Consider the following 20,734-nt stretch of genomic DNA (forward strand, 5'->3'; position numbering starts at 1 on the left):
ATAGATCACATAAACATGCAGCAGTATCGATTATGCCTTCGAACTTAACTTATAATGTGGCCAATATATGGGATATATTCGACACGACCGCTGTCATCCGGATAAACTTATAGTTTGCAAGGCGCATGACATACAGATCCCCTGCCAGCATTTCAAAGTTCCATTTCATCCTCATCGCTACCACAGACTCGTAAAGGTAGAATTACATACCATGCGTTCAATGCGTTAAATGCGTCCGATGATTGAAGAGTTGAAATTTCTCTTTGAAATCAAAAGCTCGAAAGTCTGCCACAAACAGAAAAAAATCAACCCTTCCATCAACGCACGGATTGCCGCATGGTGTGTAATTCAACCTTAAGTGACACTGCAACAACCGCCCACTGGGATAGTATTTTGCCATCACTATTCACATGAAAGTATTTTGCCATCACTATTAGGGCTGTTTTCTTTTAGCACTGGATATGCTAAGCCGTTAAAGACTAAAATAAAACAGAGTACTCGTTTATCCAGGACATCTCCAAAAATATGCAACACTGTCATCAGCTGTTTAAAAACAATCACAGAAAAGAAGTTAAATCTTGCATTTTTAATGTATGAAATGCTTCAATTAGTAATAAATATTTCCTGCTGCGATTATTTATGACACTGTATCACTTTGAATTTCATGTTTTTCGATCAAATAGTCACAATAAATTGCTATTGTGAATCGAAGAAGCGTCACCTTATCCAAATACAATCTGGCAATATCGGCGCGACTTGCACTGATGAGATGTTCTGGATAGAACACCAGTGCAACGATGTTCTGGATAGCACATACAAATGTTGCATCCAGTGCAAAAAGAAAACAGCCCTATTGTTACAAGAGCAAAATGATAATGAAGTGCTGAAAACATACTTATTTCGCTTAAAATTGTGAAAGGTATATTGGTGAACAATTTTTGACTTTCCAAATGGAATAAAGTGATAGTTTTTCAAATATTTTTCCAGACGCGCTGCATCCATTGGGAATAAAAGCACTGGCTGATAGACGCTACAACATGTAACTTGCAACTTGTAACTCAACATCAATCTTTTATTAATGCATAAAAATATGTTAAATGTGATGTGATAGTCGTATAAATGTTATATTTATGAGAATTTATAAATGTTTAATAAAATTAATAATCATCTAAATGATCGTGTTTTACTTGACCACAATGACAATCTTAAAATGCATTTTGTCTGATTGGTTGAAGGTGCTCTTATTGGCGTATCCAGAAGGGCACCTAATAATTGCACTCATGCGATACTTTTTTGTAGTAACTTGGCGTGGTACAACTTCTCAATAGCGACGGCGCTTTTCCGAGGAGTTTGGATATCGTATACGACTGTTTTCGACGTAGTGGGGATTCTCAGAAGCGCCCCCAAATTCAAAAAATGTGGGCAGGGATAGAGCTATAGCGTTTCTTCAAAGATTCAAATGAGGTTTATGAATAAGCCAGAATAAGCCAAATTGCATTCCAACATATCCACCTGTACTTAAGGCCAGGGGGCTAATCACGGCATTCGATATCGACTTCATAATCGTATCAAGAAATTTCCCGATACGATTAAAAGTTTGTTCACGGCATTCGATCGAAATTTGATGCATTTTCTCTACCAATTCTCCAGCAAAAAAACGAAGCAGAACAAAATGAAATGACAAAATTAAGTTAGCGGCACAAAATAAAATGTAGAAAAACACATGTTTTTGAAGATTTCAAAGTAAAAAGCAAATTGTAATGTAGTATATCTTATGGACCCATATCTCTTTTTACATTCCTCCGAATTCCTTCCTAATTGGAGGATGAGATGAATATAAAATAATTCGGCGACAAATAAGGAATAAAAGTGCACATTGTTATATGGTTCTTTGCCTAGCTATGATGCTCGCTCCCGAACTCGACTCCCTGCCAACATTTTTTGAATTTGTGCAATTATTAGGTGCCTATTTAGATCAATTTCGAAGCACGCCAATAAGAACCCCTGCAAACTATCAGAAAAAGTGTATTTTAAGGTAATTGTAGAAGAATCATTGTGGTCAAGTAAAACACGATTGTGTAGATGTTTATTGATTTGATTAAACATTTATAATTTCTTATAAATATAACATTTTTCGGTTTATCTCATCACATTTAACATAATATTTTGCATTAATAAAAGAATGATGTTGAGTTTTAAGTAGCAAGTTACATATTGCAGCGTCTATCAGCCAGTTTGTTTATTTTCGATGGAGACAGCGTGCCTGGAAAAATATTTGAAAAACGATCACTTTATTCTATTTAGAAAGTCGAAAATTGTTCACCATATACCTTTCACAATTTTAAGCGTAATATCTATGTTTTCAGAGCTTTATTTTCGTTTTTATTTAAATAAAATATAACAAGCTGGTTGCGTTTGGCGTTTCACAAAAAAATAAAATGGCTCTTCTAACAGTAGTGATGGCAAAATACTTTCATGTACATTTTGTACTTTTTGATATCTTCCCCCATCACAGTTCGCGATGGTTGTGGTGACATTTACGAGTCTATGGTAGCGATGAGGATGAAATGGAACTTTGAAATGCTGGCAGGGCTATGGCCAATATTTGTTTAACTTTTATTTGAGTTGCATTAGTCCTAAAATATGTTCATTATATGTAAATTTACTACAAATTAGCAACAATTCGAACTAAAACTAATATATTTACTATTCCTATATGGCGAAAAAAATGTAAAAAAACCAGTGAAAAATGTTTTACGATTGCAATTTACCAATCGAAAAAATTGTCGATCACCGATATCGACTCCCGTGATCCGAAAAATTTAGATTTCGATCAAAGGTTCTCGATATCGAATGCCATGATTAGACCCCAGTATTAAGTTCACATTATCTCGCTAAAATAAGTATTTTTTTCACAGTTACTTTCATTTAAAAATTTATTGAAAAAAATAATCTTATTTAATTGTTTCTTTGGATGATTCCCCAGCAATTTATAATACAATTTGCCCAAAAACATTATAACTTTTTTCAACTTTTACAGAGTTATTCTCGATTTTGGCGGCTAAACTCGAACTTAGTACCCACCTATAGAAATGGAATTTTGACAAAATTTCCTATAGTAATGAATGAAGTTTTGACAAAATTTTCTATAGAAACAAAACTTTGACAAAATTTCCTAAAGAAATGATATTTGGAAAAAATTTGTTATATATAAGAAATTTTGTTAAAAATTTCTATAGAAATAACATTTTGACAAAATTTCCTATAGAAACAACATTTGGACAAAATTTCTATAGAAATGAAATTTTGACAAATTTTTTTTAAAAATTAAACTTTGACAAAGAAATAAAATTTTGGAAAAATTTTTCATAGAAATGAAATTTTAAGACAATTTCCCATAGAAATAAAATTTCCACAAAATTTTTATATAAACCAAATTTTGACAAATGTTCTCATAGAAACAAAATTTTGACAAATTTTCTATAGGTATAAAATTTTGATAAAATTTTTTATTGAAATAAAATTTTGCAAAAATTTCTATAGAAATACAATTTTGACAAATATTTTTATGGAAATAAAATTTTGTTGTTGTTTTTGATTTCAGCTTAAAACCATGCATTGACTAAACTACAAGTGTAGCTTAACCAACATAGGAAAAGTATGCTTGTCAAATTTATTTGGGCAAAGCCCTATAAATTTTGACAAAATTTTCTATAGAAATAAAATTTTGACAAAATTTTCTATAAAAAGAAAAGTTTTGGCAAAATTTTCTATAGAAATAAAATTTTGCTAAAAATTTCTATAGAAACATTTTGACAAAACTTTCTATAGAAAAAAAAATTCTATAGATATAAAATTTTGCTAAAAATTTCTATAGAAATAAAATTTTGACAAAATTTTTTATAGAAATAAAATTTTGACAAAATTTTCTATATATATAAAATGTTGACAAAATTTTCTATTGAAATAAAATTTTGACAAAATTTTCAATAGATATAAAATTTTGACAAAATTTTCTATAAAAATAAAATTTTGACAAAATTTTCTATAGAAATTCAATTTTGATAAAAATTTCGATAGAAATAAAAGTTTTGCCAAAATTTTCTATAGAAATAAAATTTTCTATAGAAATAAAATTTTGACATTTTCTAAGAAATAAAATTTTGACAAAATTTTCTTTAGAAATAAAATTTTGACAAAATTGTTTATAGAAATAAAATGTTGACAAAATTTTCTATAGAAATAAAATTTTGATAAAATTTTCTATAGAAATGAAATTTTGACAAAATTTTCTATAGAAATAAAATTTTGACAAAAAGCTTTTTTACAAAAATAAAATTTCTGGAGAATATTGAAAACTATTTCTTCATTATTCTATAAATTGATTGGAGCAAAAAGCATAAATAGGTAGTATATAGTGAAATGTTTTTACCTTCCATACAAGGAGCATTAAGTGTTTCCTTAGCGCAACCATGTACTACCACAACTATTGAAAAATCTTTCAGCAGTTTGCGTAGGCTTAACACTTGGTTACTACAATGATAGATTTAAGATTGAAGGGTATTGAAAATAAATGAAATATTATTGACGGCCATTTTCTTGTAGCTCCGTTAGGCTTTAACTGCCGGTTAACAAAAAATAAATTTCAATTGTCTTTTCTCCTGTTAACTTTAACTGAAATAATTTCCTGTAGTTAAGTTCCTAATTGGCATGTGGAATATATAGGCAAATTGACAGATATGTCCATAGTACGGTTTAAAAGTTCGTTAGCTAACGGAGCACTAACGGAGCTTCATGAAAATGGGGGGTGAAAGTAATAAATTAAAGTATGACGAAAATGCTCTTTGGTTGGCTCCATATAGAAAATGACGCCAAACCAAATATAAACCAAATTACGAGTGTTTTTTTTCTGAAGCAAGCTTAATTTGAAAGCTAATAACTGACAAATGAGAGAATGGAATTACAGTTACAAACTGTCCAAAAAATGTTAACAACGTTTGAATGTAAAATCACCTACTCGTATGTTCGATCAACCCAATATTTACTTAGAACAGAATTATGGCAAGTTGAAAATTATTTTGCATATTTATTAATCTTAATCAAAGCATCTTCAAACTTAAAAATACATATATGTAAATTACTCAAATATTGTGTTTTAACTGTTTTGAGAAATTGTTGTTTTGTTTTATTATCGAAAAAACGAGTATATTAAATGACATAGAATACTACGCTTAGTATGAACGTGTTGCAATGGCTTTGTGTTTTCCCCAGCTTATAATAGGTTATTGGGCGAGTAGTTTTTGTTGTCTTTACTATACTCCTGTTTCTCAGCTCGTAGAGGGAATCGATTGGTATTGTAACTTTCGAACCTTTGTAACATCAAAATACAAAAAAGGAGAAGAATGTCGAAAATGCAATAACTCTTATTGGTTTTGTTGGTTGATTCACTGGAATATTCGTAATAGTTGGTGTTCCATGTTTTTCTTTTACCATCCAAAATGGTTTCAATCGATTTAAGTAAATGTGTATAAAAAAACGATTGTTACTTCATAGGCATGAGATCCTGTAGGGTAAAAAGTCAATTTAACGCAAAGGTCTTTGGGGACTACGATCGTAGAATATTAAATAAGCTGGTACACTTAGAACTTCATCAATAGATACTTCGCGAACAATTGTATCGGAAGTATAGAACCATCTGAAATAATAGAAAAAATATTATTAATGGAAATACAACTCACTGATTTTTATAGATCATACCGATGGCCATTGCGTAAAGCTCCTCTCCTATAAGTAACAAAATGTCCAGAATGTGCTTCGCCAGAATGAACGACAACAGCCAACAAACGATACAAATTTCTTGGAAACATAGTTCCAAAGGTTGGTGTACCATATGGATCACCAGCATTGCCCATACTATTCATGGGTAGACTAGAAGAGAATAAAGACATAGTAGAGCCCCAAGGAGTGCCAGCCTTAAAATAGAATAAAATAATTAAAATCGAAATATATGTAAAAGTCTTTTATTTTTTTTTTTTTCAAAACTAACCTGACTATTTAAATGTGGCTGTACAAAACTATATGGTGCCATGGATAAACTTTCTGGAAAATGTACATAATCTTGACGTTTACATGCTTGACCAGTAGGCAGCCAAACAGTTCGAGCTATATGTATGCAAAGACATGCTGGTAATTTTGCAAATGTTAATGATTTGGTGTGCGTTGTTGTCTCATTACATGATTCGCATTGAACACCGCTTACATCTTCGGATGTTATATAATCACTTAATAGATGACCCAAACTAAGTCCGGATCGTCGTTGTGTGGGTAGATTCAATGTTATGCTATCGAACTTATCATATCGTACTGTAGACTATAAAAAAATCAAATGTGATGATTGATAATTGAAAATTATGTTATGAGGGGAGGGTATTTAAGGGTAACACTTAAAATATATATATATGCGTATTTATTGTTATAACTAAGTTTGTTTGTATGTAGCTATAATACTAAATACATTTTCTACAACTTTTACCTATCACTGGGCGAATCGTGAGCCAAAATGTGTATACAAAAATATTTTTATAATTCAATCACAAAATTAATTGATCTAATTAATTTTTTAATTGAAATGTTTTCAATCACGAAAATCACAGTATCAATCACAGTTTTAATTGGAAATTAAAAAAATATTTAATTAAAAAATTAGTTGATTTAATTTGACAATTTCAATTAATTTTTTAATTGATTCAATTAAAAATTTAATTGATGTTGATTGCAAAAATCAATAAAATTTTTAATCGATTCAATCAAAAATTTAATTGATGTTGATTGCAAAACTCAATTAATTTTTTTGAATTAAAAACGTAACTATTTTCAATTACTTTCTTATCTGTCTTTGTGTTTTTAGTTTGTTTTAAAATGTATTGTTTGAAATAAATTTTTATTTAAAAATTAAAAAAAATCACTTTTTTCACTGACTTAATCTTCCGAGTTTGATTAAATAATTAATTGTATCAAATTAATATTTTAACTAAAAAATAAAAATTTTCAATCATTGACTTAATTAACTTAAGGATTCTATCTTGATTTTAAAAGTTAATTGTATCAATTAATTAATTAATTGAAATTTTTCTTTAGCTTTTTTGCATATGGGGGTTTATATTTAATACATTAGTTTTATGTGTCATTTTTTATTAAAAAAAATAGAAAATTAAAATAAGTGTATTGATTCCACTTATTTTGATTTCCGCCTTAGTGAATTTTGTGGGTGATTTGTACAATCCTGCTGGTTACAGAATCGATCGCTACCAAACACGCCTTTAACATCGTGACATGTGATTATTCGTGGAGGAAGAAGCGGTTGGTACGAAAGAATGTTTTGGAGATTGGCAGTAGTGCTTCGGCAATTGGTTCAAACGCATCGAAAAGCGTATACATCAAAATGGGGAATATTTTGAACAACAACAAATCTAGTTTCGATGATTAATATTTGTTTTTGTTCTCTAATCCCGAAATATAAAAACCAACCCTCGTATTGTGATCTCTTATCAATGAGTGCTGCCCGATTTTAGTTTAGCGCTTATGCTTAAGCGAATATGTGGTAATAAAAACTAAGCATCCCAAAATCCTTTAAAGGACCGCGTGCAATACTTATTTATATTCGTAGTCGTATTACAAATATCAAACTGCATTATCGGCATTCTAAAAAATTTCAGCTATAGATGAATACCGGGCGTTGAATATTTTACAGTGTTTCTTATTGAAGGAAAGTGTAGATCATGATAAACACGGCCCCACAGAATTTTCGCTAGCAAAAATTGAAATTCATTTCTTATATTGGAAAGATTTTTGGTAGGAGGGCATACATATAAGTCTTATTTTTTAAGACCTGGACCTCTTGTTGATTAAAGCAGTTTTGACATGTGTTTCTTATGGAATAAAATGTAATAAGTTGTCCCAACGAAAATGTCGCTAACAAAAACGCGTGATTTTTCTTATGGGTAGTTAAATTTTCGCCAGAGGTAAATATCGACCTTTATGTGTAATGGCAATTTCGTTGGGATGCATTTGCTTTACATCAGTGAGAACTATATACACGTTTTAATTTCAGGAGCTATTAACTACTTGTCCAACAACTGAACTGGTTCCTTCACTATTACTATAGCAACATACCATTCTTACAATATACATTATCACTATATAGGCTATGAAGAACCAAAATTCGCCAGATTCTCTAATGTCAATAGACAATTTAGTTTAATCTCCTTTGACGTTGTACTACCTTCTTGTCCAGCAACTGAATTGGTTCCTTCACTGCCACTATAGTAACATACCTTTATAATCACTATATAGGTTATTAGGAACCAAAATTCTCCAGCTTGTCTAATGTCATTGGAAAATATAATTTAAACACACAAACTTTTACAAACCTTAAAGCCACATCCATTGCATACTATTTGTGTTCCCATAGCCCCTTGGAAAGGATGTGGCACTTGTGTGGGCATTTGTTCCGACCAAATCTAAAATAACAATGACAATACAGAATTTATAATTCTCCGCATCAACTAACCCAGAAATATCAACTCACCGAAACTTTACCCGGCCCACGTGTCAAACGTTCCAAGGACCGGCATGAGCCCGAACTTCTTTTATTGAGATTATCACGGGGACGACTTGATCTGCCATTGCCCATCATTGGTGTTGCAAATGTATCAATATCCATCATCTCAGTTGGTGTAGATGCTGGCAGTTGTTCGGAATGCAAATCACGATCGCACACCGATGATGGCGAATCAGGTGTATGCGCTTCTGAACGTACCATACGCGACAGACCTGTGGCCTCATCATAATCAACATTTAGAAAATCACTTAGCATGGCACTGGAAGGTCGATTTGAATCTTTTATACGGCCATCTTCAGGCAAAGCATCCGACAAAGATCCAACTTGTTTGGGTCTATGAGCCTCTTCTTCCAATGTCGCCAGCATAACATGAAACAATTCATGAGCATCTTGTTCCTCTTGCGGTATTACCCAGCCCAAGGCATTCAGCGCCCGAAGCACAGCTCCGGGAGAATACGGGTCACCACGCAACGTGGTATGAGTTCCATTTATAACTTCTAAAGTGCTGAGAAGGGAACTAATTAAACTTTTTCGATCTGGTGTAGCATTATTGTACAATTGCAGCCACGCTATAAATTGTGGACATGCTGCAAAGGCCTGCAACAAAGTGTTCAAAAAACAAGTCTGGCCAAAATTGTGTAAACCGGCGATTTGACCTCGACGTTGGCGTAAGCGTGAAGAACCTTGAAATGATATCACACAGAAGAACAATCGAATAAATAAAAAAATCATCTTTGATGTCATTACGACATTATTGAAAAAGGGAGACATGCAGTATGCAGTAGGGGGCCGTCTCAGTTTGAATGAACATACCCGTACCACCAGGACCCCAAAAAACAAATGCTCCTACTACGGCCGCAACTGTAACACCTGCGGCCATTAATATTTTATCACTTTCCATGTCACAGATTGTTTTATATTTCTAACAAGTCTTATTTTCAAAAGCAATTTAAATGCAATTCTAAAATTTTACATTTTTCACAAAGCAAAGGACGAACTCCCCATAAGAATCTTAAGAAAACTAAAATATAGATACCAAATGTCAGAATGTCATAACTAATAGCTCTAACTAAATGAAGGCGATAACGTTTTCCTGAAATCAGCTGATTATCTATAAACACAGGGTGATTATGGTTTTGGATTCATAAGGGAAATTATAACGGACTGATAAACTGTGTTATCGGCATGCAAACCAAATTTCCGCTTACCTAAAGATATGTATTTGCTATATTTGCTTATGCGCCTTGCAGACTATCCCACATATTCATAAAAGTTAACGTAAACTTTAAACCTACTATTACCATACAAATTCCTTCGATAAACTGTCAGTAAATTATTATTTTATCCTGATGACAGTGGTCGTGTCGAACATAATGATTTGAAGCATTATTATCGATTGTTTACGATTTGTTAACAATCGATATCAGAGTTATTGGCATGCAAGCGAAATATAGGTGCATACGTAGACAAGTGTCAGTTGCAAATTCCCATATTTTGCACCTGGCAAAACTTTATTGGTATGCAACAGAAATTTTCGTAATAGCAAACATTTCGTCATTAAGGTCAGTACAATGTTCACTTTTCGTGTTGAAATTTTCGCGATTACTTTATTAAAACATTTCAATATAAAGGAGATAAATTCACTAAATTGATGTGCAGTTTCTTGTTCCTGTAGATTTCGGCAGGTCTTTCCAGGAATATTTTTGTTTTCATTTATAAATTTGATTATTTCAAGAAAAGTAGTCGAGAAAATAAAGTCATTTTCAAATCGACGACTCAAGGAACTTTCGTTTTTGAATGTAGCAAGTTCGAGTTGAAATTTTCGCGGTATTTTTTTAACAGTTCAATTTAAAGCAGATAAATTAACTCAATTGATGCGCAGTTTCTTGTTCCCCTAGATTTCGGCATGACTTTACGGGAATATGTTTCTTTTCATTTAAAATTTTGATTATTTCAGGAAAATCGAAAATCAATATTTCGCGAAAATATTGATTTTCAACTCGAAAACCGAAATTTCGTTACATGTGCGAGCCGGTTTTTAAAGCCCGACATGGACTTAAAACAAATACTGTGTTAAGGTGGGTATTAAGTTCGAGTTTAGCCGTTAAAATCGTCATTTTTTCACGATTACTTATCTTTAATAATCCATTTTAAGGAATACAAACTTTGTGAAATTTTGCTTTGGGATATTCCCCATCAAGTTATAATAAAATATGCAACAAAGATTTATAATTTTATGCATTTTTCTTACTGATTTAGTTTTCACTTTAGCGAAAACTTAATACTCACCTTTTGCCGCTAAAATCGTCATTTTTTCTAGATTTTTTTTTAATAATCCATTTTTTGAAAATTTGCTTTGGGATATTCCCCATCAAGTTATAATTGTATGGCTTTTTTTACTGATTTAGTTTTCACTTTAAGGTGGGTATTAAGTTCGAGTTTAGCCGCTAAAAACGTCATTTTTTCACGATTACTTTTCTTTAATAATCCGTTTTAAGGTGAGTTTAATACCCACCTTAAAGGTGGGTATTAAGTTCGAGTTTAGCCGCTAAAAACGTCATTTTTTCACGATTACTTTTCTTTAATAATCCATTTTAAGGAATACAAACTTCGTGAAAATTTGCTTTGGGCTTTTCCCCATCAAGTTATAATAAAATTTGCAACAAATATGTATAATTTCATGCCTTTTTATACCCTTCACCGCTACTGTGGTACAGGGTATAATAATTCTTACTGATTTAGTTTTCACTTTAGCGATTTTAGCGGCTAAACTCGAACTTAATACTCACCTTAAACTCGAACTTAATACTCACCTTTATGGTGGGTATTAAGTTGGAGTTTAGCCGCTAAAAACATCATTTTTTCACGATTACTTTTCTTTAATAATCCATTTTAAGGAATACAAACTTTGTGAAAATTTGCTTTGGGCTTTTCCCCATCAAGTTATAATAAAATTTGCAACAAATATGTATAATTTCATGCATTTTTCTTACTGACTTAGTTTTCACTTTAGCGATTTTAGCGGCTAAACTCGAGCTTAATACCCACCTTAAAGGTGAGTATTAAGTTCGAGTTTAGCCGCTAAATTTCACTAAAGTGAAAACTAAATCAGTAAAAAAAGTCATACATATTTGTTATACATACATATTATACATATTTGTTGCAGATTTCATTATAACTTGATGGGGAATACCCCAAAGCAAATTTTCACAGTTTGTATTCCTTAAAATGGATTATTAAAGAAAAGTAATCGTGAAAAAAATGACGATTTTAGAGGCTAAACTCGAACTTAATACCCACCTTTAGTGAAAAAATTACGATTTAGCGGCTAAAGATGAGTACTATCCCAGCAAAAATATTTTAGCAGTAAGAGTTTAGTTGCGCTTTTTGGTATAAAATAAAGTAGGCATGCATACACACTGCATGAATCGGTGGCATTAACGTAAACGAGTAACCAAACTAGTTTATGATTATTCGTTTACGTTATTGCAACCAATTCATGCAGTATAGATGCATGAAAGGTAGTGCTGTTTTCCTTCACACCAACAGTGCTATACTCAAGATTTTATATCACTTCTAAGCAATATTTCTATTAAAATGTGCAATTATATCAGCGGTATGTAGAAGCTGCTCTAAATCGGGACATCGCCCACAAAAATTAGCGCTGATTCGGTTGTTTGGTAAGCAGTTCGCAGTGCCTCTCTCCCTTACAATCCTGCTGAATTGGTGCTCCATTTTTTGCTGGGATGCTCGGTTTTGTCACCAAAACACTAAATTAAAAGTACAAATATATTTATGAAGACGATTATATTTTGATCGAGTCTTGCCAAATAATGGATGGAAAACATCCAAGGAATTGATTGCAAATAATTGTATATTTCTAAATTAGTTAATTAAAAAAAGTAAACGCGAAACCAAGCTGGTTTTCAGCTTGAAAACTGAACATAGTACTCAGCTTAAACTCGTACTTAGTACTCACCTTTATTGAAAAACTTAGCTTTATAAGCTTTTGTATAAAAGGAGGACATGCTAACCATTACACCATGGTGGCCGCAAGAACGATGCTGTCGATTGTTCATATTTTACCTAAAAGATACATATAGTAAAATTGCCTTACCGACATGCACCATTAATTTTCGCAAGAACGATTTGTTGATTTGTGTGTGTATTTTCTAGAGGTCATAAAATTATATGATGGCAATGAAATGTATTGTCGGTTGCCAATATCGACATCGACAACGCTCCTTCCTGCAGTAAGTTTTTAATGTCAAGTTCAACAAAACCAGACTCTCCTCTTAAATCACAATACAAATCCCAGGGCCTTAAGCAACAATGCTGAAAAAAATATTGAATGTATGCTTTCTAGTAAGATGGGGGCCTCTATCCCAATCATTATCAGAATCCATGGCATAGTAACATAGTGATGAAGTATGATGAATGAGTAATGAAATACCGCTGAGATGTTAACATTATGGTCTTCGACTGAAACTCGGATAAAGCACGCTACCCTTTGTATACGATCAATGATGCTAAACATTGATCTATTTTATAATTCTAATATATTTTACAATTATTTTAAAATACCTATAAATCCTTTTATACGAAATATTTTCAATTCGAAATTTATTCAATAAAGTAACATAGAAAATAAACCTTACCCTAATCTTAATTAAAAATCATCCATCATCATAGAATCTGCTATGAACTTCTTATAAATATTCATAAATTGTGCCACGAAAGCTTCCAGATGGAAAATATGTTTTGCTCCATTCTGCATTCGATGTTCGTACAATGATGCGTACTCCAAAGTCTTGGCTTTTATGGACATATCGCAGTTTTTAACAAGTTCCTTGACTAAACCCTGGAAAATAACATCAGGTGGCACACCTTGGGCCAATAACTCGTATAAACGATCACGTACTTTTTCCAATTTCGCAGGAGTCTGTTCGGTTAGAATTTGATTTGCTGTATCACGTAGGAAAACCTGCCAATCAAGTTCAGCAATTTCTTGCTGACCAGTAAAGGGATATTGTTGAACTTTACAAGCTTCCAACATTAGTATGGCACGACGTAAATTCCTCTCAGATTTCTCTACAATTCGAGAAGCCAACTCGGCCGGCAATGATAGACTTTCTCTTTTACTTATAGATTGTAGCACGGAAATTATATCATCTGGACTGGGAGCCGCCACTCTTATGCCCAAACATCTGGATCGTATGGCTGGAATGACACGGGATGTAGAATTAACTGAAAGAATAATGCGACATGTGGCTACATATTTTTCCATCGTACGACGTAATGCATGTTGAGCATCTTTTGTTAATTCATCCACCTCAGACAAGACAATAACTTTGAAATCTCTTTGTCCGTTAGGATCAATTTGATGAGTTTGGGCCACTTGTTTGATTAAATCAATAACCACTACTCTGTCGTACATTCCAGCATCGGAGGGATTTACTTCTAAATGATAATTGCTACCAACTGTCATTATTTCAATTTTGCGATTTGAGGGTGTTGTGAATGTCATGGTTTCATTACGAAGTCTTTCCACACCAGGTCCATAAAGTTCACGCAGCAAACACATGATGCGTGTTTTCTTACCAGCCCCAGAGGGTCCATAGAACATTAAATGGGGAAAGTCACCTTGGAGACATAAATTTTTTAAATTCTCGGCTTGGTCCTAAAATTAAACCAATAAGTATAAGTATTATATTTATTCCATTGAACTCAATAACATGAAAATCCAGCTTTAAAAGCTGGATCAATAACTGGAAAAATTCTACTTAGCAAAAGTTGTTAAATTTTTTTTTTGGTAGGAGAAAGGATTAAAAAGAAAAGTAAATATAAAAGTGAAAATAAAATTCGTGTTATCGGCCCTTGAAAATAGGCGTTTCAGACTTTCTCGTATAGGTACTAAATCCAATATATATATTGAAAACATTCCGGGCCAATAACTCCAAAAATAGGTCTTTCCGACAAAAAGTGGTCTTTACATTTTGTATTTAGGTTCGAAAAGTTGGAAATTGGACCAATCGGACAACTGGTACTAAAGTAGGTTTATGTCCAATAACTTACCTTATGAAAATCGAGCTTCAAAAGCTCCCTTGGACGATGTTTATCCACCCACAGAGCCATAATTGATCAATCAAAATTAATACTCAACACTAAGTCGCGAAGGCGTTAAAGTCAAGCAATTTGATGAATGACGTGGAAAATATCATAAATATATTGTGTTTTCTCTTGATTTACACTGCTATCCTGGTGGAAAGACTGTAATTTCTTAAAAACTGCCAATGTATTCTGATTTGCGCGCAATCTAACATCTGTTGTTTGTGCTAATACCGGTAAAGTAATTGGTACACCGGAATTAGTTGTTGGTATTCAACATAGTTTAAAAGCGTTCTCCATAAATTCAATGGACGTGCAAAGAGATTAACTTCAACACTTTCTCCAATATATTTCAAATGACTTTTGAACTAAAATTGAAACATTTTAAAGAATATCAATTTTATGAAATATTGATTTGGCCTAATCCGCATTAAATTATAATAAAATTTGCATCAAAGGGGTATTTTTTTAGATTTTTACGGGTTTGTTTTGATTTTAGCGACTAAACACGATCTTTACGCTCAAAGAAAGCATAACATAAATCTTTTTTTTTTATATTACGTTCAAACTATTCTCGAAATCGCCTTTCCATGTAAATTTCATATATAATAGCCCATTCTGATTAGGCTCGCAATCTACTAGAAGTGGATTTGAAATCCCTCTTTATAAGGCAACAGACAGTTGAAATATACTTACATTGGATTTTGGAAGAGTAATTGAGTGATTGAGGTGTAAAGAAGAAGAAGGTGAAGATTTCGAACAGTGTGAACATAGTATAGTACTCGTTTAAAGTTTTGACGAAGTATTTAGTATTTGTTGAGCCTTTGAAGATAGCGACGACGTTAACTTTCGATACAGAGTTAAAAATAACAGGGTGACACAGAGACGACAAAACTGAATTAATTTAAGACAAACGGACAGAATATTTAATGAAATTTATGTTTTCCGTGCTTAAAAATAACGAATTATACACAGAATATGGTAGGGGACACCTTTACCTACAATTTGGTATACCACATGTATCTGGGAAACGCCGAGTGTAGAACAAAATTTTCCAGAAACTGTTGGACGCACTGGTGGTCAGGACAGTAGTATTTCAAACGTAAAAGCCAAAAATAAACATTATTTTATTTTTTATTGTATTTATATTTATTGTAAAAATACCAAGCCTTTAGGCCAATATAACATGGTTATAAATAAACTACAAAAGTAACTTTAAATATATAAAAATTTGACCAAAAATAACAAAATAAAAATTGGAATAAAAACTAATAATAATAAATTATATATAATATAAAAGAGAAGAACAAAGAAGAAATAAAGATACATTTTTTTATAAATTAGAAAAAAAATGAAATAAAAAATTATTTTGTTCTCATTAATTAATTAGATTATTAATTGCACATAAAAAATAAATTTATTTATAGGAAGAATAAAGTACTTCATGCCCAAATTGAACTAAATTGTACTTCACATTTTGTTCGTATTATATTAATTCCGTATTTGTCGTCTCTGTGTCACACTGTTATTTTTTCGATAACTCTGTTATCGAAGTTAGCGTCGACGCTATCTTCACGCAGGTCTCTCCTTCCAAATTCCCTAATTAGTCTTGGGCAAAATCGTTCACGGTAGTGATTCGGACTCATCGTTCCTTTTGTACAAAGGAACTAGTTCCTTCAAATCGTTCCTTTTCGTTCCGGACTTGTATATTTGTCATCACTGTCATCTACCAAAGACAGACATTACATTGTTTACTTAGTGTAATGAAGTTCGTGGTCAATTGAAAGATACAAAAATATGGAAAATTGAGTGAAATTACTTCAAATAGTTTATAGTAATATAGTAAGAAAAAAATTAAAGGAATGGAAAATTTAAGGAAGTAACTAAATTCAGGAAGCCAAACTCTTTGGATGGATTTTTGGATTGAATAATACTATACTCTGCGCAAAATTATTCATTGCAAGAAATTATGATTTTTTTTGTCGTTTGTGAAGAGCCTGAGATGGAATTAATGATTCTATTAAATAGAATCAATGATTTAAATACATACGCGCCAAAATGAATGTAAAAAAACAGAAGTAAAAAAATCGAACTGCGATCCGAGGAACGATGGAGCGTAAATTGAAAATAAAACTAAATGACAAAAGGAACGATGAGAACGAAAGAGATGGAACTAGTGACAGTCGTTCCTTTTAGTGAACCGTTCATTGGAACTAGTTCGTTCCGGAACGACACAAGACTATCCCTAATCGATCGAAAATTTCATATGTCGAATAATTTGACAGCGGCGGCCCACGAGTTGTTTGTGTCATTGCAGCCCTGTAGTCTGGTCTTGCCGCCTTTTATGTCTGTCATTTTCCTAATAAAATCAAAATCATAAAATCCATCATATTCATCGAATCTTGTTACAATTCCGTCAAAAAGAGGGAATGTAGCAAGCCCTTGTGAAGACTTATTTAATAGAAGGAACACTATCATCGTTTACTTTTTCTGGTGTTTTCTCTACTTCAATATGGTTAGCAAACAGCTTTGTAGAATTTGTCGGACCGATACAAATCTGAAGTATAGTGTTAGAGAGCTTCGCGAATTAAATAAGGCTCAGGGAGCGGCAGCAGGCACAGACAAAGCATCTCTCAAGGTAAAAATTAAGTTTGCAATGCACGATTCGTCCTGATTTCTATTGTTATTATAAGTGAATGTTGTTTAGCCGTACAGACGCTCATACACACATACCAATGCATTCATATAGTTTGCGGACAATTCCAATGTTATTGATGTGAGATTTGGTGGTCCACGTCTACTAGTTCTATTATGAGTTTTATATTGTTTTGAATCAGATACCTACACTTTATATCATTTAAAAATTGGTGTTTCATATTAGAATATACGATTTTTTTCTACCTCCCATAGCTCCTGCGAACTACACCAACTTTAGGTAATATTTGTAAGGAGTGCGACGATCGTATTCAGATATTTGACCGACTTGATGATGCAAACGTGAATTGTGATAGCGATATTGAAATAGAAGATGCACCCAAAATACCACTGCCACCACTCACTGTTTTGCCTACCTTAAACAATTGCCGACCAGACACCCCCATTATAGTCGATGATGATGATATGCTTTATGATATTTTCAAGCAAAAATTTGATCAACAGCGTCAACAAAGACAGCAGCACGCTAATATTGATGCCACCGAACTTCAGAGACAACCTCAAGCACAATCGCAACAATTCATTAGTCAGTTCAATCCTCCATACACACCTCCACAATCTAATGGCGGTAGTGAAGGGGATGATGCTAAAGTTACAGATGCTTTGACATCGAGGGAGAGTACTCCAGCTTCACTAGCTACCACTGTAACACCGGTCCCATCTGCGGAAATACAAGATCCACCAGCGACTATTGATAGTCAAGGACATCGTATTGTAGCCATTATAGACCTAGAAGAAGAGGACTCCTGTCCGCCGGAATCGAACAATGTGAAGAATTCAACTCTACAAACAGTCCAAAATGTATCACCAAAAAAGTCTGAAGAAATAGTTGATGCCGCCCCAGCAAAACCTCAGGCAGATTTAAATTGCACTAACCAAATACTATTGACTCCGGTTAAAAACACACAATCTCAGGACCAAGCTAATACAGCTCAAACCAATGTCAGCGACGATGAAGAAATAGTATTTCGCAGAGTGGATCCCAATTTAGAAACTCCACCATCAAAGAAGAAAAAACGCAAAAGTTATGACGAGAATAAATTACGTTTGGTTGCTAGTTTAAGTCTGGTTTCAAGTGACAGTGAAACCGAAGAACCATTAGTGAAAAAACACAAACCAAATACTGCCTCAACGGATTCCACAAAAACCTTTACATGTAACGAATGTAATATTACGCTACCAGATGAAGAGAGTCTAAAAGTGCATGAGCGTATCCATGCAGGAATAAAATGTCCTGAATGTCGTTATGGATTTCCTCAGGAGAAACGTTTAATAAATCACATGAGACGTAAGCATCGAGCCTATAACGGCAATATGTTAATTGAAAAATCTCGGGGTCCACAGGACAGCGCAATGACCATACGATTGCGCTATATGCAAACTAGGACTTTCTATGAATGCCAGTTGTGTGGTCGCATCGATGAAGTTTTCAAAGACCACAAAGAGCATATTGTCAACAAACATCCCATGGAGTCTAAAACTCTAAAGGATCCCATGATGAAAGAGCTTAAGTGTCCGGTATGTAAAACAAAATGTGGTAACCAGTATATAGGTTTATGCCGGCATATATTGGAAAAGCACGAGTACGGTCAATTCAAAACCCATCTCAGAGAATTGTTGCATGTAAGTTCATTTGGTTGGAGTGCTTCTCGCCAGCAAGAAGTTGCCAAAACTGCTCGTATTTTTCAATTTACCAAGAGATCATCTCTGTTTTTCCAATGCAAGTTTTGTGACAAAATTGTGGCTGGTTATCCAAACCATGTTAAGCATACACTTAACAAATGTAAATTTGCTAGAAAAAAAGAATCGGTAAAGAAATTAGAAAGGCTAGAAGAAACAACGGAAAAACCAAAACCAGCCCAAAATAAAGCTAAAGAAGAGAAACTCGTTAAATCCATAGATAGTACAAACAAAAAGAAAACAAAACCCAAAAAAGATTCAAAATCTTGTAAAAAACCAACAAATTCCTCAAAAAAATCTCCAAACTCGAAAAAATCTTTAATACCCAAGAAGCCTTCTGCTATTGTCAAGAAACCCAAGGAACCAGTTAAAAGCGAAATAACAAAGCCTGTAGTTTCAAAAACGAAATCTTCTGCAAAATCCACTCCTCAAGCAAAGACAACAGAAAAGTCGAATAAACGTAAACGCAAAGATGAGTCCACTCCTAAAGTTACAAAACCTCTTAAGAAAATAGTTAAAGTTAAGGCACCCATCAAGCAAATTACATTACAGACTTATAAATGTAGCTACTGTCCGAAGCAGTTGAAAGGATTTATTCTATACAACAAACATGTCTTACAAGAACATATGTCCAATGTATACTCTCAATGTACTAAATGTTCAAAAATATATTTAAATAGAAATCTTTTGATTTGTCACATGGAAAAATGCTCATTGAATATAGCGAAACCAAAAAGAAAACAAAAACGTAAATATGTCATCGAAGACGATAATGAAGCTGGCAGTGTTTGTAATGCAAATGGTGGTAATGAAGTCCTCGAAACATATGTCAAATGTAGATTGGAAAACACAAATGAAAACAGTGACCAACAGTTAGTGCCTGAATGGAAAGATAATGATAAAAATCTACCTGCTTTAGAGGAAGAAGGAAAATGTTCAATGCCCCTGTGGCTTAAAGATTTATTCAAACTAAACCAATCCAAAAACAAAACCCTTAGTGATGCTGATGGTAATGATGAAAAAGATCGTAGTAATATCGTATCTATTAACATAAACGATAACACTGCCAATTTATATCCACCAATACTTAAGGATGGAATTCAACAATGTTGCTATTGCTTACATTTGTATCCTTCCGAATTGGAGCTTAAATATCACACAAGACTGCAGCATACTGGTCACGAGGAAATCTTAGTTAAATTCAAGCCGTGTAATGTAAAACTTTGAGGAAGAAAAATAAACAGCTATTGTGATTTTCAAACACATGTGAAAGGTAATTATTAATTAATTAAAAACAAACAAAAAAAGTTGCTATAGAGTCACTTTAATAATTTGGTTGCTTCACATCTTGGTGAAATTTTCTATTAAGCTTGCTTATCCAAATTTCATGAATAGATCTTTGAATTGTTTTATATATTTCTGCTTCTAAACTACCAGTATTTCCAAATATCATACAAAATATTTTGTTTAAGATTTTTTTTTTTGTAGAAGAATGAATACAATCATCAATGGATATACATATGAATCATTTTGATTTTAAAGCTTTGGATAACATTTTACCCAAATGTAAAAAAAAAAAATAGAAATTTGATTTTCTCTCCATTTTCAATA

At 32.7% G+C, this 20,734-nt stretch overlaps 3 protein-coding genes and 1 long non-coding RNA gene across 4 annotated transcripts; 1 reads left to right on the forward strand and 3 right to left on the reverse strand.

Moving 5' to 3' along the window:
* Positions 1-2,053: 2,053 nt before the first annotated feature.
* On the reverse strand, positions 2,054-2,452 carry LOC142229255 (uncharacterized). The gene is made up of 2 exons (XR_012720368.1): positions 2,331-2,452; positions 2,054-2,263 (listed from the first exon to the last, which is right to left on the reverse strand). It is a non-coding gene; the product is annotated as an uncharacterized LOC142229255 (long non-coding RNA).
* Positions 2,453-5,056: 2,604 nt separating this feature from the next.
* Usp30 (ubiquitin specific protease 30) lies at positions 5,057-9,652 on the reverse strand. The gene is made up of 6 exons (XM_075302493.1): positions 9,434-9,652; positions 8,588-9,303; positions 8,430-8,519; positions 6,047-6,370; positions 5,758-5,972; positions 5,057-5,695 (listed from the first exon to the last, which is right to left on the reverse strand). Exons 1-6 carry the CDS (start codon positions 9,519-9,521, stop codon positions 5,584-5,586), a joined length of 1,545 nt encoding a protein of 514 aa, XP_075158608.1. The 5' UTR covers positions 9,522-9,652; the 3' UTR covers positions 5,057-5,583.
* Positions 9,653-13,211: 3,559 nt separating this feature from the next.
* Positions 13,212-14,967, reverse strand: RfC38 (replication factor C subunit RfC38). Its single transcript, XM_075302502.1, has 2 exons — positions 14,696-14,967; positions 13,212-14,300 (listed from the first exon to the last, which is right to left on the reverse strand). Exons 1-2 carry the CDS (start codon positions 14,753-14,755, stop codon positions 13,290-13,292), a joined length of 1,071 nt encoding a protein of 356 aa, XP_075158617.1. The 5' UTR covers positions 14,756-14,967; the 3' UTR covers positions 13,212-13,289.
* Positions 14,968-17,033: 2,066 nt separating this feature from the next.
* LOC142231844 (uncharacterized) lies at positions 17,034-20,386 on the forward strand. The gene is made up of 2 exons (XM_075302503.1): positions 17,034-17,366; positions 17,639-20,386. The coding sequence occupies exons 1-2, from the start codon at positions 17,241-17,243 to the stop codon at positions 20,348-20,350; spliced, it is 2,838 nt and encodes a 945-aa protein (XP_075158618.1). The 5' UTR covers positions 17,034-17,240; the 3' UTR covers positions 20,351-20,386.
* The last annotated feature ends 348 nt before the right edge of the window (positions 20,387-20,734 follow it).

This window comes from Haematobia irritans, chromosome 3 (genome assembly GCF_050003625.1).
Source record: "Haematobia irritans isolate KBUSLIRL chromosome 3, ASM5000362v1, whole genome shotgun sequence".
NCBI classification, from domain to species: Eukaryota; Metazoa; Arthropoda; class Insecta; order Diptera; family Muscidae; genus Haematobia; species Haematobia irritans.